Source organism: Neopelma chrysocephalum, unplaced genomic scaffold (genome assembly GCF_003984885.1).
Source record: "Neopelma chrysocephalum unplaced genomic scaffold, ASM398488v2 Primary Assembly neopelma1_43, whole genome shotgun sequence".
Lineage (NCBI taxonomy): Eukaryota > Metazoa > Chordata > Aves > Passeriformes > Pipridae > Neopelma > Neopelma chrysocephalum.
The window spans coordinates 9270502-9296827 of NW_020897702.1; the positions used below are offsets into that span (position 1 = coordinate 9270502).

Sequence of the window (26326 nt, forward strand, 5' to 3'; positions counted from 1 at the left end):
ACCTATCTTCCCTGCTAATTTATTAAACAAAAAACCAGAACTGGGCCTTAGGTGGACTGGTTGAAAAGCAAAAGGCAGTAGTACTGAATGAGCATCAGATATGCCAGCTAAGCAATGCATCTTAAAAGTTACACAAGCACACTTCTGGAATAATGAACAATGCAAAGTAGTAACTTAGACAAGGCTACTGGATCAGATTTGATATATCAAATAAACTTGCAGGAGATACTACTACTTTGGTTTTGATTAGTACAGCCTCCCACACCACATGTTCATTTTTAATGAACATATATCTCTGACAAAACAAACTGAAAAATACTTGGCTGGTTATCACTATGAGGTCAGTTCTTTCAGGGAACAAAGTCTGCTTGCTGTGATATAAAATTTGCCACATAATTAGTGTTTCAGGTGAACCAATACTCAATTTAACTTGTCTAGAAGGCTACTAAGTTCACTTTGAATTAAAGCATGAGGAGAACTTTCAAACACAATTTTTGAATTCAACTAGATCTGCTTTCAACTTGGATGAAATCTACTCTTAATAGTAATTATATGAGAAGATTTGCTTTCAGATTATGAAGCACACATGTACCTGTAAACTTAAGCCAGTTTCTTCTTTACTTTTTTCATTCAAAGTAGTAATAGTTGTTTTTTGACTTTCTTCTTCAAATGACAAACTCTTAGCCGCTTTAAAAGAAGATCTAAAAGAAAAGTTTCAGCCAATAAAGTTAAATGAAATTTCATACAAAGAACTAAAGAAATTCTGAAACAACACTTAAAAAGTAAGTGGCAAAAACAACAAATGCAAGACCATGCCTGTCATACCCCTAAATTATTCAAAATAGTTCTCCACTAGAATAATGATCAGCTGAACTGAGAATATCAACATCAAGCGATTTTAACACCAAGGTGTTTTTTCAGAGATAAAAAAAAAAACCTTGTAATTTCCAATATTTTATTATATCAAGTTGCTTTTGTGAATGGCTGAAGCATTCTCTCTTCTGTGAAAGAATAAAAGCAATTAGTTAATGCACATCCTTACAATCTTCCTCTTGTTATATTTTCACTACCTTAGAATTATTTGCAACAAAAACAAAGCTTCTAAACTAGTTCCATATTTTGATCTTGCTAGACCAGAAGACAAAGATAATTGCCTATTATAGAAGAAAACTCCATCTCTACAAGGATCATTCAGCTCAATTCACACACAATTCTGGTCATCATTCTGGTGTTTCTTTCTTCCTTGATTAACTTCTGGCTTTAATTTAACCAATAGCACTAAGAAAAGTTTCTGATTACGAGTCAGTGTGGTTTGGATCACATTCAAGGATTGGTAGAAATATTTTCATGTCCATAGGTGCACCTATGGAATATTTTTAAAGCTTCCTTGACTTTTCACATAACAAAACACTACTGGGACGCACAAAACATGACTCATTTTACCAGAAATGTCAAGAAACTGCACTCCTCAAGCCTCATACCTTTCTTGCTGTTTGTCTCTATTTATCTTGTCTGCGTAGATTTCTGCGTAGAGCAAGGCTGTGAAGTGAGCAGCACAAGACTGTGCTGCTATAGCAACCTCAAGATAATTCAGATCCAGCCAGAAGCTGTCATCAAAAACTGTACCTGAAGCAGATCTGATTAAATAAAGACTTTAATACTGCTGCAACAGACCTTCTCTCTAACATTAAACAAAATAAATCCAATCTAACTATACAGCTTTCCAAAGGCTAATTTTATTTTAGCACCCCCCTCAAAACCCAAACTACAAGAAGTTCATCAGACAAAAAGTTTTTAGAAAACTCCTTCAGCATAATTAGAATCCTTTAAGTCTAGCAATATCACTTCTGTAAAAAATGCAAGGTCACTACCGCATCTTCATTCTTTTGACTGACATGTTCTCTATCATGTTCTTCTTTAATCTAGAGCATCAACAGATCTTAGAACAGTCATAATTAAATTAAAGCAACATTTTGGAAAGTGATAATTCACCTCTTTTGTCTTCTTAAGTAATCAACAACAGCAAGCATGGCTCGTCGAGAAACTTTATCCAAACTTCTAAAATTTTGGGTTTCTTGCTCTGGGATGTATATTTCAAAGGAAAGAATATAATGAACTTTTGTCATAACATATGCTTTTTACAAAATAAAAAGGTCTATTTTGTACTCAAGAAAGTAACTAAAAACTTCCTTGGATGGCATTTCCAAAATTAAACTAATAGTTTGCCACAAAATGTATTTTTCCTCCTTACATGATGTTAGAGACACTACAGTAGTTTATACCACAATTTTATCAAATTATCTTTATATTAATAATTTATGCATTGTATTTCTTCTTATAGAACTCAGAGATGAACTAACACGATTGCACAAATCTCCATAACAGACCTCTTCTCTTAGGCTTGAGCCATATAAAGTTATTCCAAAGTCACAGAAATACTTGTTAGTAGCTTTATTGCAGATTTTATAGTGTGGATGCTTACACAAAAAACATTATTTCCCACATAGAGACACATTTAAAGAATTTATATTTCCATGTCTTGCTTCTGAATTAAAAAAAATAAAATCAGATGGCTACAGGTTGTGTTCCATTCACTTGTTCAATAATTTCTCCATTTCTCTGGTAATTTTTGATTTATCAATTACAAGAAGGAAGAAACAGGGAAAGCATAATCAAAGGTTTGATTACTACTACATTACAGTAAGATGCAGAACTAGCAATTTCCCCTGAAGAATGCAAAAGCCATATTAAAGAAGAAGAATCTGGGCATTTTGTGTCCTTCAACAAACAGAAATGAATGACACTTAGTTTCCACTGCTACCAAAGACCTTACAGAAGGAACACCAGCTCCTTTTTAAGTCATCTCCCACATGCTTAACCTTCAGAAGACATGCAATGGGGACATCTGACTCTAAGTGCCTAATGCACCATGACATTTTTCTCTCCATTCCCACATGTTGCTCTCCTTAAGCAATCTCACAGGCAGGGTCCGTTCTGCTGGACTGCACAATCAACGGCCCAAAGAGATTGCTGTTTCCTCTTTCGTAATCTCATCAGATGAACAACTGAAAATTTCTGAATAAGTTGTATTTGGGTATTAGAAAGTACTAATGAGTTAGGGGAAGAAAAAGGCACTGGCCAAGAAAACTGGAAAAAAAGTTATTCTTCGGGATTTGTTGAACAACAGGCCAAATTACAATAATGGCAACTGACAGCATGGAGTTCATACTCACTAAAAAGAAGCTTACAGATAGAAAATGAAAATGGTGCCTGTTTTTCATGGCATCAGATCGAAAATCTAAATGCTAAGGAGAAACAACTGGATACGTATTTAGAAATATTAATTCAACAGAAAAATTACATCTCCTCTGCAAAATAACAGATTCAACTGACCTATTATTCTGGCCAGACTGACATGCACTAAGTCCAAAATATTCACTATTTTTAGTTTTGGTGGGTCTGACTCTAGTCAAGCAGTTGGCAATCCACAATTAGGTTTGGTTTCTCAGGCAGCGCAGTGATTGGCATGGTGTTCACACCATTTATGCTTTAAACTGCCAATTTCTAGAACTTGAATGTCAAAATGGATCAACACTGGGACTCTTGTTCGGACGCACTCAACTCTCTCATGTCTAACTGCCTGGTCTTTCCTAGTTTGGATCCTAATGGATTGAAATTAATTTAGGTTTTATTCGATTACAATCTAATGAGAAAGAATGCCAACAGTTTGATTAGAAGGTGCTTTCCTTTTAAAGCAACTTACTGCATTACTTATATTCTGCTGTAGTACATTTGGTTACAACTTCCTTTCATTCTGCTGGAATGGAACAGGTCTTTTGAATGTATAGGGTGACCATTATCAATACCTGGCAGAAGCTAAAGAAAGGGTCAGTCTTCTCCAAGGAGAAAATACAGATAAAACTGCTTTTTATTGCTCTTGTTTGAGTAAGAGAGGAATTTAACTGCTGATTAGTCATTTTAAGAGACAGTCCATGACTCAAGTCTTGCAGCACACAACACTGCATAACATCTAAATTCAGCGAGTAATAAATATCATCCAGTTGTGAATAAGGAAAAAAGTTATACTTAAGAAGCTGCTTGGATGTTGCCAATGAACAGCTTCAAAGTTAACACTATCTCCACTGAAAAACAACAAACAATTGGAGAGAAGTTTCTAAAATTCAGTTTGCCCACAAGTGCACATCATACATTTGATGTCAGGAGATAGTTTTATCACAATCAGAATCTCACTTTTAGCTGAAACAAAAATATCATGACATTACCTGAATCAGAATTTGGAGTAGATCTACTAGACGAGGCAAATTTGCAACAGGCTGTAAAAAACCTCTGGATATGAAGTGACAAAAGATTTCTCCAAGATTCATCTGAGTCATGAAGAACTATATCATGAATCAAGTATGGAAGCAAAGTTTGACACAAGTCTGTCTTCACCTAGAAAACAACCATGCACAGCAGCTGCTAAGAAAGACAACGGAAAAAACCTTTCTTTCTCTAGGTTACAACCAAACTGACAACTACTCAAACAAACATGCAATGTTTGAGAAAGAACATGTAATATAAATAATGTAAACCACTCAACGGGGCTACGCTGGCATTCAGCTAAAGTATCCACGTAAAGTTCATCTATGTTACAATCATGTCTCAAAACTTCCATTTCAAGAGTATATTTTATGGGTATTTGCAATATATGATTACAAAAGTTCTGAAATATTTAACAGCAGAAATTACTATTTGTTATCAAGATGAGTAATCATATTATTTATGCATCACAGCACACATACACATACATGTGTACAATTTAGCTCACCTCACACAGTGGTTTCATTAACTGTAGAACTTCATTTTTCACACCTCCACTGTCCAATATCGAACTAGTTAGGCACTTGATCCAGGTCTCATGACTTTCTCCCAGAGGAATCCACAGGTTTGTGTCATCCAAAGTTTCTAAACGAGCCTCTGTATCATTAGCAGATACTACAAGAAACTAGAAGGAAAATACACATATTACAAGCATAAAAAAATTCTAAGGCACTTAAAAAAGCCATATGGCAATCTGCACAGATCAAAATATATTAACTATTACTGATGCTTCAACTGACTAACAATATCAATTCTGTTCATGTAAATGCAAGGTTTTCCAAGAAAATCTGAAAGTACTAAAACCAAAATTTTACTGATAACATCAACAAGGTCACAGTAGGCATCACGTTTAGGTCACAAATCAAAAGTTTCAAAATGAGGAAATATCTGATTTACGGTTAATTATGCACTTTTTTCCTGACTTATTTCCCACTGATTTTTTGCATCAAATGACACTGGAATCCTGAGAAAGTGTGTATTACATTCATCAAAGCCTGTCTCAAAAATATTTTCAAATGCACTTTTTAAAAAAAGCTCTATTTTTATTTTTTCTCTACCCCATACGCCATATATGTAAGGCATATCAGAAGAAGTACCTTTTTTCTAGATGTTCTGAAAGGCTGTAGATAGATTAACAGGGGATCAGCTTTACTTTTATAAACTTCCCAAAATTCACTTCCAGACTCTGTGGCTAATATGTTTTTCAAACAGGAAACAGCAGCAGCTCTAACACCAATACTAGAAAAAATAACATACACAACATCGTTTTATTAATTTAATTCAGATATTTGACTTTCAAAATCACCTTTATAACTATACAAGGCAAATAATTCCACAGTCTATGTGTGCATCAAATAAGAAAATTTTGGAGTAGGATGTGCCATTGCATATTTTATTATAAAACAAAGCCTGATTATTTCCTCCACAGCGCTGCTATCCTGTACAGCACAGAGGAGACTCTCTGGTTTGAGTCCAATTAGGGAATTTCTAGGAAACATCTAAGTTTGACTGGGTAAGTGATGTGAACCTTGAAGTAGAACATGGTTGGACATTAACAGGTGTTAGTAAAACTTTCAGAGAGTTACTCTGAGCTGATTTGAACAACATACAACTTAAAAGCTCCTATTAAGCTTTGAGCTAACTAAATAAGTATACTCACCAATTATCTGTTAAAGCAGTATTTATTTGAGTTAACATTATGAAGACCCACTGATGTTTTCTATCTTCAAATAAGTCTGCTGCTCTAGAATCCAGTGCATTTTCAGCATGCTGAAGAGCTATGGTGGAGAAATCCATGGGACCTATTTCTCCCAAGCAACTTCCAACAGCCTCTGCAAATGCAAGTAATTTTACAGTCTTTCTGTAGTCTTATGAACTGTAAAACAAGGTCTCACCCTACTTTTAGAACTGAGATTGTTATGGGGTAAAAAGCTGCAAACATTATAAATAATCGCTTAAGGAGCTTTATGATTAAAATTACGTTAAAAAATTTTGCAGCATAAGACTCACAAATAATGAAGCTATGCTTTTTAACTCAATTTTCTAGGAGTGCCTATGGCTCTGGATGTTCCAGTTTTAATCAGATAAGGATTTTATTTTTGCTTCTGTCAGAAACAGGCAAGTGTAAAAGGTCAGAATCACTCATGTTCATTCCCTAAGGGTATGGTAAATACAAACAGTAGCCTGCATAAGCACAAACTGTAGACTGTAAACTCAGTCAGAATTAACCTACATTTTACATAAAATGATGGACCTATGTGTTCCTCATTTGTTTTCCAGACAAATCCAGAAAAGAATAAAAAAAAACAAAATTGACCTTGAAAATAATATTTAAAAAGGGATGTTAATGTTCACCAGAAAGAAAACAAAATCTATTTCCCTGCTCTTTCTTTCAAACTCTGCATGTGCATGGAAAACATTTCCATCTTCTACAACATTGTTTTAACCACTAGAGCAAATAAAGAACACACTGAAGATACACAGGTTGGATTTTGAACTAAATTTGACAAATCACCTAAGGAAACGCAATGAAGAGAAGGTTGAAACTTGCAGCTTGCAGAGGTGCTAAAGAATCCATTATACTGAAGTCAACATGAGTTTCAGTTCCTCAGCATTTGTAATTATCAGTCATTAGTCTTTTAGAGAGAAAATATATCAGGTGTACACATAAAGGTGTTTCCGTCTAGTTTAGATATCTAATTTCAGTAATCACCACCTTCGTGGAGGTAGTCTCCACTTGGGCAAGAGGGGATTTGGATTTTAGCTTTGATCAAACATTAACCAGGTGCTCAATGTAAACGGTGAGAATAATTTTAATAACACAGAAGAGGCTTTAAGATGGAGAACAACTATTTTAATTTCCACTATGACACACCTACAAAATTTTCAGATAAGTTCTCTTCAATTTTTTGTATTATTTTTAAACCTAATAAAGTGACCCATAAAAACAGATGACTCTTTACTGCATATAGAACAGATCAGAGTCTAAACTGATTGCAATTTAAATTATTAGTCAAAGCTTTAAAATACAGTGACTGAATAGAAGATTTTAACATTTTAACACCATTTTAACAATCCTGATGGCTACCTCTGGCAGGTAATGCAAAATAGCAGTGGGAAATAACATTGAGAACAGCCACAGTTTCAGCCTGGTTTTTGTAATGAGAGCCCTAATTAGCCTGTGGGAGTAAAGAACTTACCCAGAACTGCTTTTTCTCCTGTATGGTTAGCTGCCATTTTGGACAGTTGCAGTAAGTTCACCACCAATTTCACTACTACAGAATCTTCTGGCTTTTCTATCATTCAGAACGAAAAAATAAATGCCAAAAATGTCAGTGTAATTGTAATGCGAACATATTAGAAAGAAAGCACTGCTTCAGTGTCTTTTATCTACCAATGTCCACATGCATTATCAATGTTGAAGCAAGGTGGTATTAAACAGTACATCAAAAAAATTATTCAGTTATTCATTGTAACTTGAAAATATTTCTATGCATTTGACTATGCCAAAGAATCCTCAAAACCAAAATATATAAATGCTATTGTTTTCAACATTTTGATGCAGAAATGTGTGGTCAAACTGCAGCAGTTATTTCTTAAATGTCAGCTGTCAGCATAGAGTTGCATGGCCTTTATCAATAACAGGTTTACTTCTTTTTAGAAAATAAGAACTACTATTACTATTATTATTTTTGTTATTATTATTGTTGTTGTTGTTCTTCTTCTTGTTATTATTATTATTCAGTGGTTAATAGACTTCTAGTATAAGGCAAAGTCAAGGCAACAGGCCCATCAAGCCTGCCAGCCTGCCTCCAGCAAAGCAAGAGAAAGTACTTCTTCTCAGGTTTTGCCTGAGCAGATCTTCGTATCTAATAAACTCTGTAAAATCTGTCTAATTCTTTTTAAGATCTGTTATGTTTCTAATCACCACAGTAAGTAACAGTAAGTTCCACGCTGTATATATTTTGAAAAAATGACATGGTTTCTCCCATATAAGTGCTGCGAGATAATTTAATCTGTTGTCATAGAAGTGATAGGTAATCCCTACTCATCTTCATCGTACCATTCACCAGTTTATACACTTCTCTCCACTCCTTCCTATTCAATCTCTTTTCCAGTCTCACAAGGCTTTCCTCCAATGGAAGTTGCTCCACACAAGCTTGTTGCCCTTTCACTAACGCTTTTCAAGTAGAATTTGGAAACTAAAATTGTAAATGATATTCAAGATGTGGGGACATTATGCACTTGCACTGTGGCCTTACAACAGACTACTACTCTTCCCCAAATTTTAGTCTGCACTTATTTACAATTAATTACATCAGCTCTTTTTATCTTCCCCTCATGCACACAAGCTGATGAAGACTTGATGTAGAGGTGAAAAGTGAAACGGTATGCCACAAGCATCTGAAAACCAAAATAGAAAGGAACTGGGTGTGGACTGAGGGCTGAAACAGCATCCTGGGATGCGGCAAGGTTCAAGTAAATTCTACCATTTAAAAACTCCTGAGAGCTTTACTTTCTAACATACAATGACTTTAATAAAATGTAGCTTCATTACATTTAAAAGAGTAAGGATATTCATAAAACAAGAAAACTTATTAAGCAGTCATAAAACCATATATTCATATTATACGTTATCCTGGGCATTCACAATCATACATGCCCCATGCCAAAAGCTGGAAGGCTGTTTTATCCTCTCTACCATGTAACACATCATATAATATTTATAAGACACTATGTTACAGATACTTCAGATTTTACATGAATAATAAATGTAATTCTACTTTGCATGTGAAACTATAAGGTTACATTGTTAAACATACAAAAAACCTTGACACAAAATAAAACCTTGCTAAACATCTAAAACCAGATACAAAAGAAACAAAACATATATCAGTACCCTGGAAATTTTTCAGGAGCTCCTTCATCTGATCTTTATATTGTTCCAATTGTTTGCGTAAATCATACAGTCCTTCAAGCCGTGTTAAGGGCAGTGAATCACAAACACCAACTGAGAGAAAGTGATTAATTTCCTGCAAAACAATATTTTGTACTAAGCACATATAACACACAAATATAAAAGCTTCAGGCAAAGAAGTGGCTCTGAGCAGTCCACAAGGTGGATATTAACAGATGCAAAGTATGAATAGAAACCTACAAATATCTGAGTCTCTGAAAACTGGCAATAAAAAGAATCTACGTCTAATTTAAATATTTCTCAACTGTAGCTAGGAAATAATTTTTCTTTTGAAAGTTTGCATTACCAAAAACACTAAGCCATGAGATATATTTTAAAATGTAATTACCTCCAAAAGAGAATATGGTCCTTTACTGTATTTTATTTTCTGCTGAGTTGCTCGCAAATCTTTAAAAGCTGGATATTCAGGAAAAGGATCTAAGCATTTGATTGCGTGATAAAGATTTTCATTATCCTTATTATCTATCACCAGATACTTCAACAAGCCTAGGACCTGTATATAAAAAGTAAATAAAATCCAAAAATTACAGAGAAACATTAAGAAACAATAAGCCATATTTCTTATTCAGGCTATAATGTAGCTCTCCAAGTTCCACTAAACTGCTAAGATAATTTATTTACACTGATAAAAGTTGTAAGATGTTTAGAGGCTTGGGGAAATGACAGACGTATTCTAAAATGGTGAGGCATTTTTGCTACTCTCCCTTCCAAACAAAAATCAAAGTTTTTACTATCAAGGCCTGCAGTTCTATCCTGTTTCTTGATGAAGTTGATCTCAAATACTGGCCAATACAATCACTATGATATTGACAATGATTTAGCAAAACACTGTACCCAAACAGTTCTTCTGATGTTAACAAGACTTTATTATTCTCACTAAAGTGCTGCTAATTTGAAATTCAGACCAATATCATAACTTATAGCCCAAATCACTGAACTCTGCAGAATTTGTTTTATAACAGATCCACAACTTGAATAAATGCTTGACAAAGTGGTACCATACTTTCTTTGCAAAAACACTGCTTTTATGCTTAAAAATCAATGCAACTGGATACTCAATCCAAGCTGCTTTGAGGATTCTACAATCTAAATCATGATGTTTTTATTTGAAGACCTGTGTTTACCTGAAAATTATTAATTAGCCTCCATTTAATACTAGAAGAAAAAATAAAAAGAACAAAAAGTGATCACTAGAGGGTGGGCTTCCCTGCAGGAGTATGATATGAGAGGGTTTCATATTTGACATCAGTTCCAATTCAGAGAAATTTCTGTCCTCTCCATTTTGTTTCTGCTTAGGGGTGCCCTGACAAGTTGCCGTTGCAGTTGTGCATGTACAACTGTTTGCACAGACATATTGTAAATCTGATCACGATCTTTAAGCTGGGAAAAAAACCTGCCAAGTTAGTTTCAGCTGGATCAGCAGAGCCCTCCAGCTGAACTGGAAGGACAAGGAGGAGGATAATGCAGAGTTACAATGCAACCACAAAGGTGCATATGGTACTCTGGGATCAGATTAACCGAGAAGACTACATGAGGACTGAAGTGCAACAGGCATACTCTGGAAAATAATGCTTGTCACACAACAGAAACTGCTTTGTTTCCCTTTTAAGGTCTATGTGCAGGATTTAATTTTAAAGATTATTTGTTAAATAAATAGCTGAACTATTAAATTCCGTTCTCTGCAAACTCTTCCTCTTTGTCCTCTAGACACTTTCCCATACCAAAAGTCTTTATTCGTATTTCCTGTGAAATCACCCACAGAGCTTTGTAAGTAACTGTTTAGCTACTCAATGTGCTATTTGGCAGAACAGAAGTACCAAAAGTGAAGACGCTTTTATTTAAAAAATTTAAGGGATACTATCCCATCCCAAGTAGTAATTTTTATGTAAATCTCCGAATCATAGAAAAAAGGAAGTAAAATTGAACATGAGTATAGATACAGCTTTAACAACCGTGAACGTGAACTAAGAAGCTAACAGATAAGGAATAAGCAGCAATGCAAAACTACCTGGTCCTGAATTTCAGACTGGTTCATGGCAAGAGGTATTAGGGTTCCTACAATAACATGAAGGTGTGTCTCTAGAGCATCACTGCAACACGTAACCGCTGTGTGGCAAACATGATGAAGGAGATCACAACAGACCGAAAAGCTGCGCATGGATATGTCTCTGATAATAACAGGTCTGTCATGGGAAACAAAGTGAAATACAAATCGTCATTGTCTCAAGTATCAGCCTATTACACAACAGGGAAGAAAAAGGGGAAAGACAAAGATAAAATAAGGAGGAACTGATTCTCAAGTTTAAAATTTATCAATCAGCTCTACAGACTTAGCTCAGGAGACATAGAAAAACTTCAACACACTGAGTTTGACTTATCACTTTAAAAAATGGAATAAAATCTTGTAGAAAAATATATACCAAAATGGAAAAAAAATAAAAAAAAAAAAAAAGGTTTTTAGACTATTATTTGCCAGAACAACATTGAGAGAAACAGAACAAAGGGGAAACCATGCTCTCTGAATCCTCCTCTATCTAAAATAACCATTAGTTAAAAAAAAATTAAATATTAGGTTACAAAGGCCACCTGGGGATTATCTAGTCCAGCTTTCTGCCTGAAGCAGGCTCAATTTCAAATTCAGATAAGGTTCTCAGGGTTTTGTTGAACTGAATTTTGACATATTCCTTGGACAGAGAAACAATAGCTTCCCTGAGAAATCTGCTCCAGTATTAAACTATTCTCACTGCAAAAATCCTTTCCCTTACATCCAACCAGAATTTCCCACATTGCAACTTGCTGAGTGCTACCCCTTGTCCTTTCACTGTACACTTCTAGGAAAAAATCTGACTTTACCTTTGCTGTAAGGTGTCTTCCCCTCCAGAAACTAAAGAACAGAAATTAGATCAATTCTACCTATCCCCTTCAGGGTCTTCCACTCAACCTATCCCAGTTTGTCATTATCTCTCAGGCCCTGGCTGGATGGGTGACACAGTGGTATTCCATCTCAGGTGAGAGACTTAATGGTTGCTTTAGTTCAGCTTCACAGCGTACCTGTTGTCCCACTCTTACAGCTAGACAAGGTCCCTCTGAAAGGCAGCCTTGCCCTCCAGTGCATGGACTGTCCCTGTCCCAGCTCAGTGTTGGTTGTAATAGTACATTCCATAACAATGTCATTTACCGTAAAATCCACACATCTCTTCAACATCTGGGGTATGAAACACTTCAAACAAGCAAAGCAATCAACTTGCACATCAACTCAAAGATATTTAGGTGAATAACTGTCTGGGAAATCCAAAGCTAAACCTGAAGTAAGAAAATACCTTAGTCTTCTTATCTAAAAGACAAGGATCTCCATTTAAATCTTAAGCCTCATGAAGGACCAGTTTTCACAATCTGAAGACAAGCTAGGATAACATGTACCAATTCTCACTCATTTTGCTAGGTACCCACTGGTGAAAATGTAAATGTTAATACTCTTTATTAACTCAATAAGCACATTTTATTTGACCTGTGCTTATTTTGCACTTAACTTCACATTTTGAATTTTTCTACCATATCATTTGAATTTCTAAACACCCTTTCTGTTATCAAAATCTCCCAACACTGTTTATTTGTACAATTTGATAGCCTATTACATGCTGCTGCAGTATAGTGACGATCTAAATACAAGGATAGCACAAAACATTCTATACTTTAGTAAGAGTTCTACGTTTAAATTCTGAAATTATGAAAGAATGGCAATTTAATTTTAAATCTCAGCAAATTTTAATTAAGTCTACAAATGAATTCACATCTGCTGGCGATACCGAAATGTACAGTTCCAAGAACAAGGAAGTACAGACAGGAATAACAAGAGATAATTACTGTATTTACCTGCTATTGATGTGGTGAATCAGGGTGTAAATTACATCTCGGAGTACAAAAGCCCAGGCTCCTCCTAAACCACCTTTTATTTCTTTAAGTAAGAGACCAACAAACAGGTGATAAATTAGAAGAACTCTGTGTTTTTTATAAATGTTGTTTGTATCTGATGCATGCTTACAAAGAGCTAGAAGGATTTTCTGGAATGAATCCTAAAAATAAATAAATTTTGAGTAAAAAATTAATTCATAATGTCAATACAGCTATACCTTACATAAAGAAAAAACTTAAGCACGATATATATATTTTGTTAAAGGACATGGGCAAAGAAGCTTCATTATTTTTATTGCTTTAAACAAACAAAATACCTACATGGAAACGAATTTTTCCGAGCAGGACTATAAGCCACACACCTTCTCATTTTCTTTTTTTATTCCCCGCAACATGAGAAATGTTATGCACATTTTTCAGAAAGCCAAACACTTACGGCAATTTTTACCAACAGAAGAAACATCAAACACAAAGCATTAGTACGCTGGGTAATGATTCAACCTATATTCTTTCAAACATAATGTTAATGCGTACAAAATGCACTATTTCATGGAATATATCACTATAGACTGCAACTGTTAAAACTAAATTTTCATTTTAAAATACTAAGAAGGCTGTGTTACATTTGAAAAAACTTACTCCACTGGCTGGCAATATTAACTTTAACACTCAAAAGATTTAAATGAACATGGTCCAGAAAAGTTTTTTTCTTATTTTTAGATTATTTACGGATAGGCAAAGTAAGTTCTTGACAACATATGCAACAAAATAGCAGAACTCGAAAAAGCTACATTTCTAAGGAATAAAGTCAGAAGACAGTAATACATTCAGGTTTTATTGCAAGGGCTGTACAATTTCATATGTCTTCATATTTGCCTTTAACAAATGAAAATCAGGTTTTGAAAAATAACACTGACTATAAAATTTCACAGTCAGTAAGGGAAGCGAACATTTATATTTTAATTGTAGGTCATATTTAGAGAAAATTGGCCATATGTAATTATTTTAGAATGTTCTTCAGACATATGACAAATATGGCACATTCTAAATTGTGTCCAGTACACACAGATTTCCCCAACCCTTAAAATAATCCTCTCTACTTTATATATAATATATAATGCATATAATTATATAATTAACACAATTATAGAATACATATTATATAATGCAGGTAAGGCAATCATTAATAAAATACTATAATTATATAATGCACATAAATCTGTTCCCAAACTCACGACTTCTTCCACTTCAGAAGGCAAATAAAAGAACAGAAAGGGGTCTAAGGTTGTTCATTTTCCTCATATAGAAATGAAGAGAATGTCTAATTAAAACAAAATGTACCCATAATATAAACTCTACATTCTACAGAAAAAGAAGTAATTATTACATACTTACAGGGTTTTTAGAAAGAACTGCTACAATACTTTTTAATTTGCTTTTATGACAGTTGCTAATATAGTCCAAGGTTGCCTTAATCACATAAGATGGAAAATGAGGAGGATTAGGAGCAGGATCCAGTTCCCTAAATGAATAAAAAGGAGACTTATATTTTTCTCCCAAAAATAAAACACTTTGTATTTAATACAGTAATTCTTTCTGAATAAACACATGAATTCCTAGAAAATTTTTTCTGCTTTCGGTAAGAAGCACCAAAAGCACCCAGAAAAGTGACTTATACCTTACTTTGTAGCTGCTTATTGTCCTCCTATGGCAGCTTTCTAAGCTGTATTTTCTTAGCATTCTTTCATATTCTTTTGAAAGATCTTATTGCTAAAAACCCGCACATTTGCCTTTTAAGGTACTTTGTAGGAAAATCTAATTGCAAGTCATGGATAAAGCTTCTGCATTTTGTAATTCTGGGAACAATTTCATTGAGAAAAAAAGTAATCACGAATCTCATCATAAAAAAGGGTAGTCAACTTTTCTGGGACTTCAAAAAGAAAAGAAATGCATCATGGTAGTAACAAAAGAGCAAAATCTAAGTTTCATCACTCTTTTCTTACCATTCCCTTCTTAGAAAGAAAAATTTTGTTTAAAAGCAGACTCCACAGTCTGTTAATAAACTTACAGCAAAAAATTTCTTTAAAGAGTTTGGAAATCCTCAGCCATTTAACTTTTGGCAGATTTTCGTAGGAATGCTGTGGTTTCCTTCAAGTTTATATTTCTACAATAAAGATACCTTCTTTGATAACTTTAGGAAGTGCAATGTTTTTCCAAATAGTTTTTATCTTAACACAAAACCCTGGAATTACCCGAATTAACTGAAAAGCTAATAAAAATGAAGATATTTATGGCATTAGAATATTTCTATTCATTAGGAATTTATTTGGCATTGCTTAACCAATCTCCTTACCAAAAACAAGAGCTTCCACTACAAGAACTGCTAAGAAACTTTACTTCTCAGTGACCCCTAGATATTAAAGACCATTAAAAGAATTACCTTAATTTAGAGACTAAAACCTGACCAATTTTACAGAGAGGGCAGTCTATCCAAATTTGAACTAATCCAAATTGGCACTGTCATAGTCCAGCTCATCAACATACAATGGTATTCTCTTGCCCACACAATCATTCTTTCCATTAACTGGAGAATTATGGAGGTTCTCCTTCCTGATGCCGGTGAATAACTATGTGAGAAAGCATGACTATGATACATCACTAGTAATGACTATAAAATCCTTCAATTCTCAACTTCAAGGCCACCTCTTATGCCTGAAGGGCATGTTTTAGTGCACCATGTTATACAAACACACTCAGCATTTAGAAAATGTACAAACACATACCTTACGTATTTACTTAGATGAGCTCCTTCTTCTACCATGGTACCAGGTGGTTCATGTAAAGTCATCAACAGTTCAACCACAATCTCTGGTAAGTTATTATGAAATAAATTGTCAATTTGCTACAAGAAGAAAAATAGTATTTTAATAAGAAAAAATATTTTAGCTAAAATGATTTAATATTTCTTTTCCTTCTGAGAAAACCTATTTTCTCCTGCCTTGATTCTCTATTTGTTCCTTTATCCATGACATACAATTCATTCATAAATTAAGCCTGGTTAAGTCTTATCTATGGCAATCACAGGTAGAACAATTTACTTTCCTACAGCATATAGAAAAAAAAATCATGTTTTACTACTAGTTCTGCCTAGTCTGCCTCTGGAGAAGATGGCTCTTCATAAACCATTAACATAATATTTTAAGAGGGAAACATGACAGATATATGACAGAGAAACTCAGGGTTATATAATGAATGGTAAAAAAAATGTACTGCATTCTGAAAAAAAATTATAATTCGGTCAACTGCCTGAAAGTTTCTATTGAATAGCTACTTGAAATCCTTGGGATAAAAATCTGGCTGGTTTGAATTTATTAAAATAATAATTTTGTATCTATAAACGAACTGTTTACATTTACATTTACAGAACATAAAAATGTTTCTTTCTGGTCTGTTAAATGCTATAGAACTCAATTTACACATTTTAAATGGATACCTGTTTTCCTAAGCAGTTTTCATCCTTAAGCATGTCATAGACTTTAGAAGCTGTATCACTTTGCTCCACTACTTCACTCTTTCCATGGCTTTGATAGCCAAAATACGGAAGGATATTCACAAGTAACTTTGGAAAACAGTCTGCTAGAATCTGTCTCCAGTCTTTTTCGATCTTGTCAGCAAGTGACTTCACATCTTCAAATTGACTTCTAATCACCAGGTGTGGAACCAGAACTTTATAACAAGACCTACACAGGGTAAATAGATTTCCAAAATGTCCTTGAACTGGCTTTTTTTAAAAAACCTTGAGCATCATATAGCAATTACCATTCCTCTACTTTATAACAAAACTTACAATCATTGTTTAGCTACTGCTACACAAAAAAAAATAAATCTTACTTGCACAAATATGATATACATGATGCTTAGAATACATTTCAAAAGTTCTCAATACGTTACCTTACAACAAAATCCTGATGCATTACTACATTTAGAAATTTGGGACCCTGTGTCATAATTGTAAATAAAATATAAATAATGCTTTCATATATAGCAAACTTACCTGTAGAATTCCACAAGGCTAGCATAGTTCAGAAGAACATAAGGAAAAGCAGACAGGCTATATCCATTGTCATTTATTTTCAGCCACTCCATCACCAAATAGTCTAAATGTGACATCATGAAGTCTTCTATACTTTTATAGCCAAAAATGTCAGATACTTTTTTCAAAACCTGTACATGAATTAAGATTGCAAAAATAGCATACAGAGTACATGATACCATGGCAAACTGACAGTGTTACACCTCCATGTGTACCCCTCCACCTTTTAATGAATACTTGCGTAACTCAGCTACTATTAGCATGAGCAGGTTTTTTTTATTATTTGTATTGCCATATGTCAGAACAGTGCAATCAAGGAATTTTGTGAAGTAGAGACTTTGTGTAAAAACAGAAGGCAGCGAATAAAAAGAAATTATAAAAAGGACAGAAAACATGCACTTAAAAAACGACTGGCATGAAAGGCAATCATTTCAGTATGCCCTTGTGAATTTCAAAATAGACACATACCATCTTCCAATACTTTGTATTTATTTTACATATTTTCCACATTGGAAAATTTGCTTCCACTGGGTAGAAAGATTTTTTTAAATGAAATCTGCAATCTTCAATGTATAAAAGTCTATTTGTATTTCAGATCTGTGCTTTGAACACAAAAGATTTACCACTAAAATTGGCTTTTATGATGGCATTATTTCTATGTAAGTAGTTAAATATAATTACAAATTCATTCAGTTATTTAAATACCACATTAGTCATACTTTTACAAAATTTAACAACTTTCAACACTGACAAAGCATTTTGTACTCATCCAGTTTTAGCCTAACCTAAATATATAGTGGAATTTTATACTTGCCTTTTTCACCAGGTGAGGTTCTAATCCATTCTCTTTCACAGACTGGCAAATGGCAAACAAAGCTTGCTTTTCACAGACTGGACTGCAGCACAGAACCATGGTTATAAGCATCAGCAAAACTGCTTTTCCATTATGCTGTTTGTCCAGAAGATCTTCAGGACTTGCGTTATCCCTGACCTTCAATAAGAAATAATGAAGAACTTGGACAAATATTCTGTTAAAGTATTCTCCTAATTAGTAAATGAGCATAAATAATTTAAAGTTAAGGGCACTGACATAAATACTGCTGAAAATCTTGCTTTATTTGCTTAAAAACTGCTTCCCCCAGCTGTCGGTTTCACTTCTCAACCAGAAGTTACTGCCTCCAGCATGCCAGCACACCTGCTGACACCTCATACCCTCCAGTTCATGTTATAATATCAGCAGCTTAAACAAATGCAACTCACTTAACAGAGAAATTATGGAGGCACAAGACAAGTCTCCTTTTTGCTACTCCCTGATGCATATAGGAAAGAACTGCCTTGCGATTCAAATGCAGTTCTTCCCCTATTAAGGTATGGTGTTGATAAGTGATGAGTTTAAAAGTATTAAGAAACTGCAACGAAAAGGCAGAAGCTGAGACAACACCAAACTGAGGTGACAGAACAAGGAGTCAAGGTAACACAGAAATGAGACGAGATGACAAAGAGCTAGAGGCAGCAGTTCTGAGACAAAACACGATGACAGAGAGATGAGGCCTCAGCAGCAAGCCCAGGCTACAAGACAGCGGGCAAAGGGAACAGAAAAAAGTGCAGCAGAGAGATGACATGCAGATAGATGACAGCATGACAGAAAAAAAGTGGAAAATGTAGATGATGTAGATGACTTAGCAGGGTAGCAAGGAGGGAAGAAAAGTGAAAGACACTAAAAGAAAAATTAACACTTAAAGAAATTCCACAGTAATGTACCACAACATTGTATTTCCAGTCACTGCACTGAAGTCAAACTTTTCCTTCACTTCAAGTTTCTTTTGAATAGTTTAGTTTCTTAAGCATATCTAAAGTTTTGTGAAAACCACTGCTCTAATATCTCTGATCTTTCTGAAATTTACAAACCTGGTTTTATTCTATGGAAACACATAACTTAATTTACATTGCCTCTTACTCACTATTTGTATGTTGTCTAGATTATCAAAGCTACATTTTTCTATGATTCTTAAGTGTTACAGCACTGAAACCTGCAACAACAAGTAGCATGATTCAGAAGAGCTGTCTGGACCATATAGTGAAAAAATTTACAAACTTCTAATGGGGGTAAAACAGTGAGTTACTGGGTGTGTAAGAAATTTCCTGACTACCACTTTGTTTCACCAGTTCAGATTACCAGAAGTCCAGAAGAATAAATGTTCTTGGAAAACTAAACACAAGCATGTTAACAGTAATTTTATTCATAAAATTAAAATTAGGCAAAACTAATGACTATATGTTAGTACCAGGTTTCTCATTCCTTCCTGAACTCTGAAATAGACATTCTCAAAAGCCTTTTGCTGGAGCTTCAAGGGAAGAGGTTTTGACATTCCAGAAGAATCTCTCTGTTTCACATCTTGAAACAAACTTTAAAAAAAAGAACAATCATTATGAGCATAACATGTCTATAGAGTTACTACATATTGTGCTTATCAAATAATAATATTCTGAATATAATTATTTTTGTCTTAATTTTCTAATAGAGCAGTTTCCCTCCACTCCCTTAAACATAATCAAGAATCTCTGTTGGGGTGAAATGGCAGAGAATCGTCTGAAAATACATAAAAGTTTCCCAATCTTTGCCAGTGCAAGGCGGCAAACTTCAGTTGTCCATCATAATGGAACATTTCATGTCATGAAGTATGTTGAGAGTGTATTTGATGAACACATGTGTATGTAAAAAGAGTTTCTCAAAGAACATATGTTTTGCAGATAAAGGCCCAACCCACTTTGCTCTTTGTAACAAATATGGGAACACCACAGTGAATTAAACCAAACATTACTCCAGCCATTTCTAAGTGACTATTAGAGTTTACCTAAGAAAGATCACCATATGCTTGCCTTGAACGCATAATAATTCCTTGAATATAACATTTGATCACGGGTGACCTAGGCAGATCATGAGTTAGAAGTGATGACTGTATTTAGTATACTTCAATAATTTCCTCTTTCATTAATTTATTGCTTTTTGAACCACTGTAAACATTAAGACAGTTGAAGGTAGTAGAATAACACCAAGGATAAGTTGTTCTACAAAGAAATAAACCACATTTTCTTGGAATCTTGAACCTGTTAGCTTCACTTGATGTCCCCCAGTCCTTAAACTGAAAAGACTGTCAATATTCACTTTGTTCTGATTCAGATTTTGTGGAATTATGTTATGCCTCCTGCAATTCAACTCTTTTTGTGCTGAAGGGCTCCATTTTATGCAACCGATAGTTGTGCATAAAGTGTTTCATACTTTTGAACATCCTTCCTCTACTCCTATTCCAGTTCAATTACACCCTTTTTGATGTATGGAGGAAGAACTACGTACAGTATTTAAAACATGAGATCCTTTGAAAAAGTTTTTATGCTATGCAATGTACCTAATCTCTTTTTAGAGGATAAACAACTATTTTCTATTCAAGTTTTGCATAATAAATTTAGTGCAAAATTTGCTATCACATATATATATGTATGGTTTCTCTCTCTATATATATAGGTCTCTCACATCACAGAATAACTAAAAAGTAGATGAAGTTTGAACACTTACTGTTCAAGCTGAACACAAAGTAACTTGGTAGGTTTTTATATTCTGTCAAGATTAAAGCCCCAGAAGTACTGAAAAGTGCAGCTATGCAGAAGCCAAAGTGATACCTAGTAAGGTGAAATTAGGCATCGCTTTTATAATCAGAAAAAATATCTACATTATCACCTGATAATTGACTTTGCAGCAAGAATGCGAACTTGATGGTGACTGTCTGCAAGGAAATGTGGGAAGGCATCATTCACAGGTAGATCTTCATTTCTCACATTAAGGATTGCCCACTTGCAATGAGGATCAGCCTGAAGAAAATTATTATTGTGATTTAAAATCTACATTAGCTACACTGAAAGATGCAAAAGATCTTTAGACACTATTTTTAATTACATCTTAAGTAAATATTTAGCATGCTAATGAATGCCAAAAAATCTGGGATTACCTCGAGCAGGGCTTTCATGCAGTTTAAAAGGGCCACTCTTACTGATGCAGTGCACTTCCCTCCTTGAGATAAATGCCTAAAATAAGGAAAACTTGAATAAAGGAAAAAGTTGCCCACAATTTTGAGAAACAGCAAGTTAGTTTCTGCTGCTCACAGTTGATTACTTTGTACTTAACAGGCACGTTTGGGTCAATTTGACATTTTTATTGGTAATTGCAAACTATTCATTTTTTTTGGCTGAAGTTATCGCTTGTTATAATTACTGATGCAATTCAGCATAGAATCAGTCTTTGTTAATATACAACAGTATAGGGTTTATTGTTTCAATACTATCTTAAGGACAAATCTTTGCTACAGATATAACACGTCAGAAAATCCAGAAAGTTAAATTCTGGATAAAGATATCATAGTATACCAACAGCAAGACACAAACGGCACTACAGTCTTCACACTGATAGCAAAGTTAAAAATTAAAAATCAAAAATTTTATGTCCAATAGACTTATTCATTAGATAACATACCAAAAGGCTCCAACAACTGTCAAAAATTGTCCTCTGGCACTTCCTGTCTCTTCAGCATGTGCATCGGACTGGGCCAACCCTACTGCTATACGGAGCAAATTATTCAGAATTTCTTTACAAACTTCTTGATCTCGACGGTACAAAGAACACACAGTACTGTGAAAAAAGAAAGAAAATCTTGAAACACTAAAAAGCCACCAAACCCTGTAAAATAGATGCAAAACATGCTGAAGAGTTTCTCTTACGAAAGAGGCTTCAGAAGCATATCTGCATCCATTGCAGGCAAGAGGTGTTCTTCAGCAGGGAGCTCCTTCAAAAGAACCAAATACTGTGGAATAAAAAAAACCAAATGAAATAAAAAACCCAAACAAAACCAAAATGGAAAATAATACTTCATAAATGGAAAATAATACTTAAGAAAATAAGTAGACAAAAAGAGAAATTAGGAAACCTTTTTAGTAACTCTTACACAAAATCATGCAGCAAAGATACCTATTATCAGCTATTGTGTCGTTTTCATGCAAAGACTGTCACACAGCAATACAGATCATGAAATTTTTAGTTCTGGCAGTAAAAATATTTCCTTTGTAAACTAAAACACAGATCCTATTCTACTACAGAGATTGTTTTCAGTTATTTAACAAATAATTAATGACAAAGGCAAGATGTTATACTTCTTAACTCTTTATTTTCTGGCTTAAAAATTCTAACTGCTCTTTCCCTGACCACAGCACATTTCAAAAACACTAGAAGCAGCCATTTTATGTCTTCTCAGGGAACTGACAACAGCAGAAAGACAATATGTAACTGATAAGACTTTACAAATTTAATAACAGTACAATTACAGAGGTCGGTCTGCTGTAAAAAAAGCTCACGCTCACCATGTGCAGATGTAATGGCTTAGTGCTATCAAAGACACTGCCATCAGTAAGCATCAACAGCTTCTGCCGTATGTCAGAGGCTCGGAAGCTCACTGTCTGAATTTGGACTGTAGTTACACAAATACATAGGAACCTCACAATTTCAAGGAGAAGTAAATCCTGCTTTGTCAACTGTTCCTCAGCTAACGGGCTCAAAGCACCTGAAAATAAGATTTTCATGTAAGAAATGTTTCTCCAAGGACAACAGAAAAGGCGGTAATATTTTAGGTCTTTACAAAACTAGTAAGTTCTCAAAACAGATAGAGGACAAGCAACCTTTATTTGTAATTGAGCAGTAGTGCATCAGTAACAGCTTAAGTGTGTTTCCCACTTCTACAAAGGCCCTCTCTAACACAGGTTTTAAATTTACGTGCCCATACACACAGCTGATTTCTCCATCAAGATTGAAATGAATTCTGTAGAACCATCCGCAACTGTGTTCTTTTGTACTGTTAACTATTTCTTAGGATATATTTTAAATTACAGATTCAAAGCTTCCCCAAAATTGAAATTATGACTATTACTATGTTAATATCCTAATATCCCATGTTAATAACCTAAACGAGATAGGCAGACGTAATTTTCCTGTCACATTTCGGACTCCTGTAAGTTCCAGCAATTGCTAGCTTTACTTATTAGAATTATTTATAAGATGTCTGGATAAGATACTTACAAAGACACTTATTCAACATGACAAGAAAACAGACCAGTTACTGTTTGTGACAGTAATGTAACACCCAGATTCCTTCTCAGTCAACAATAAAAAGACATAGTCCTGGTTAAACATTAAGATACACAGCATTTTAAGCAAGAATGTAAAACAAAATAGAGCATCAGTACTTGTAGCTCCTAACAGAAATAAACAGATAGATTCATGCTCCTGCCCCTCTGAAGGTCCAGAAATATTAAAAAACTGACCATGTCAAGAATTACTCTTCAGGAAAAGGAGAAAAATTAAACAGCCCTACTTTAAAGAAAATGCAGCACAGTCTAATAAGAGACTTTAACATCTTTAAAACATTGTTGAGAATGAATTGCTTAGGAAGTACCTGGTTCAACAATTACCTGTTTCAACTACTAATATAGCATGATTTTGTATCTTGCTATCTTTCAAGCAAAGAGCAATTTGTAAAATCAAGCTTTTGCAAGTAGTTTTGGACGTAGAGAAGACTTACCTGTTACAGTTTGCATATCACCAGATTCATTTGTATCACTGATGTCAGTCACTGAATGATTATCGAATAGATCATCAGATACCTGGTTATCTACTTCCATTATACTCTCCTCAGGATCATTCCTGAGATCCACTTCTCCCAGTACACTTGGTTTTCCAGTAGCTGCCATCTGACAAAAACACATCCTTTTAAAGTTGGCTTTTAAAGACAGAAGAAACACCGCAGGCACAGCACAAGAGACATTACAGTTTCTCAGTGAACTGGGATAGGTGATGACAGTAAGAGCTACATGAAATTGATGAATTTCATCCTTTGGGGTAAACCTGTCATCTACACATATGAACCATCTGAACTATTTTCTTTAGGATATAAGCTTCCTTAGACAGACACTAATCTCTGTGTTAGTTTTTTAAAAACAGTTATTTCTACAAGACCCACATACTTCTCACCATGCTTCATTATTATGGAGAAATGAAAAGGCATGTGACTTTTTTGGGGACACACTAATTACTACTTTCCCTACCGGATGACAAGTTAACAGAAGGTAAAACTCTCAGCTCTTCCTCCTTTGTTCCTACAAAAACAAAGGAATTTGCCCACCTGGACCTGACTACAAGAAATGTGCCAAAAAGAGAAGTTTTAAGTGAAGTGCCACACTACTACTTTTCCCAGTGAGCCATTTACAGTTAAATACTCACATAACAAACACCAAAAAAAACCCACCTTCAGAAGTGCATTAAAGTTAAACATCATGTGTTACAGAATTTTTTTGCATATACTTCTACCGTAACAAAGTATTAAAAAAATGAAAAATAGCATAATTTTGGTTTTTAATGTGAACTGGAATGCTAACCTTGATCAAATGTTATCCATCTGCTCTCTTTTTTTCCCTAAGCCTGTGTTCAAATGCTAAAGAAAAATGTTTCCAGTTAGGAATTCTCTATAAAACTCAATGTATTTTGATTTTTTTCAATAATATGTATCTTGCTTGGTTTGCCTCCAAATTACTGTGCTGTAAAAACAATCCTCTCATAGAAGAACACTGTATTTAGGAATAGGCAGAATGTACTTACGAGATTTTTGCAAATATCTATGAGATCGTTCATAAATTTTGATGTTAACAAACGCAGGAATATATTAGACAATGTCTTATTAGCACTGTTCTGTAAGAAAGCAAGATGTACAGATAGGCTAATTAATTTTTATCCAGGAGCCATATGTATGATATTTAACTTTGTGATCTCATTAATGAACAAAGAAATATAAACTCCTTTATAAACTTTACCTTGGTACAATTGCACAAACATTTTGTACACTGCATTATCAAAGTCCTCAGTGAGTTGATCTGGGTATCTTCATTTAGTTTGTTTTTTGACTGAGAAATGCTTTCTCCAGCATAGTGAATAAGAGACTAGTAAAAATACAACATGGTTAAAAAACCCGAGTCAAATTCCCTTGTACATTCGCACATACACCACACACATAAAGACAGAAGGATATGATTCTCATTCATACATTCTCATTCACACAGCTTTGATATTCATAGTGTGCATCAAAACTGAGTTCAGACTTTTTTCCGTGATTTTCGTTTTGCTCATTTTGCTCCAGAAGAGACAAAAACATGGCCTACACCTGCTTGAAACACTAATATTTTCATCACAAAAGAAAAATTCAGTATATCTCCATAATGTGTAAGTTTGGGGGTTCCTGTTTAAGCAAGAAACCACCTCAGGTAGTAGTAACAATAATAATACCAGCAATAGCTGTCTTCATACTGGCTTGAACCATCAAACTATCTTAAATTCCTGCATAGAAGACCTAGAAATGAAAGGACTCGTTATCCTATAAGTAGTCCTTTGTCTACATGTCCATGATTATTCCATTTTTTTAAAAGGTGTGACTCAGAAATGTATCAATATTTAGAATAATCTGCACTGCAAAACTGGCATACCAGTACACTGACAATTTCAGTGACTCCTCCCTTTCAGAAACAGTAATACATTAAAAACCCTCTAAACTGCCTTTTTCTAAGCAGTAATCAATGCTCTGAAAATGTGTCAACATGAACAGAATTTTAAGAATTAATTTATATTTAGTGGTTTATTTTATTTTTAATAGCTCCCAAATGCATTACCGCTTACCTTAGCATTCTGGAACAACTCTGATTTACAGGCATCCTCTTCTTTAAATATACCAGTGTAGCAATAGCAACCAAGAACACCAACCAGGAGACTGACACATCGGACAAGGTGTTCAGCAGCAAAAACCTTAGACTAAATCAAATACACAGTATAAATACCAGTGGTTTATCACCACAAAACATAGAATTATTTAGTCTTTTTT

At 34.4% G+C, this 26326-nt stretch overlaps 1 protein-coding gene across 3 annotated transcripts in view; it reads right to left on the bottom strand.

The window, feature by feature from the left end:
* ATM (ATM serine/threonine kinase) overlaps positions 1-26326 on the bottom strand; it is a 63461-nt gene that overhangs the window by 23855 nt on the left and 13280 nt on the right. For all 3 annotated transcript variants that reach the window (XM_027677277.1, XM_027677275.1, XM_027677276.1), the window contains exons 14-40: positions 26125-26256; positions 25269-25394; positions 25057-25146; positions 23984-24152; positions 22770-22969; positions 22134-22216; positions 21889-22044; positions 21368-21443; positions 21100-21230; positions 19649-19769; positions 18178-18354; positions 17325-17494; positions 16764-17010; positions 16054-16172; positions 14666-14792; positions 13232-13431; positions 11367-11541; positions 9687-9851; positions 9281-9413; positions 7581-7676; positions 6041-6212; positions 5478-5619; positions 4829-5005; positions 4284-4452; positions 1993-2080; positions 1482-1637; positions 593-701 (exon numbers count right to left, since the gene is read on the bottom strand). In XM_027677277.1, the coding sequence (XP_027533078.1) occupies positions 593-701; positions 1482-1637; positions 1993-2080; positions 4284-4452; positions 4829-5005; positions 5478-5619; positions 6041-6212; positions 7581-7676; positions 9281-9413; positions 9687-9851; positions 11367-11541; positions 13232-13431; positions 14666-14792; positions 16054-16172; positions 16764-17010; positions 17325-17494; positions 18178-18354; positions 19649-19769; positions 21100-21230; positions 21368-21443; positions 21889-22044; positions 22134-22216; positions 22770-22969; positions 23984-24152; positions 25057-25146; positions 25269-25394; positions 26125-26256 (3906 nt within the window). The remainder of the gene's footprint in view (positions 1-592; positions 702-1481; positions 1638-1992; positions 2081-4283; positions 4453-4828; positions 5006-5477; positions 5620-6040; positions 6213-7580; positions 7677-9280; positions 9414-9686; positions 9852-11366; positions 11542-13231; positions 13432-14665; positions 14793-16053; positions 16173-16763; positions 17011-17324; positions 17495-18177; positions 18355-19648; positions 19770-21099; positions 21231-21367; positions 21444-21888; positions 22045-22133; positions 22217-22769; positions 22970-23983; positions 24153-25056; positions 25147-25268; positions 25395-26124; positions 26257-26326) is intronic.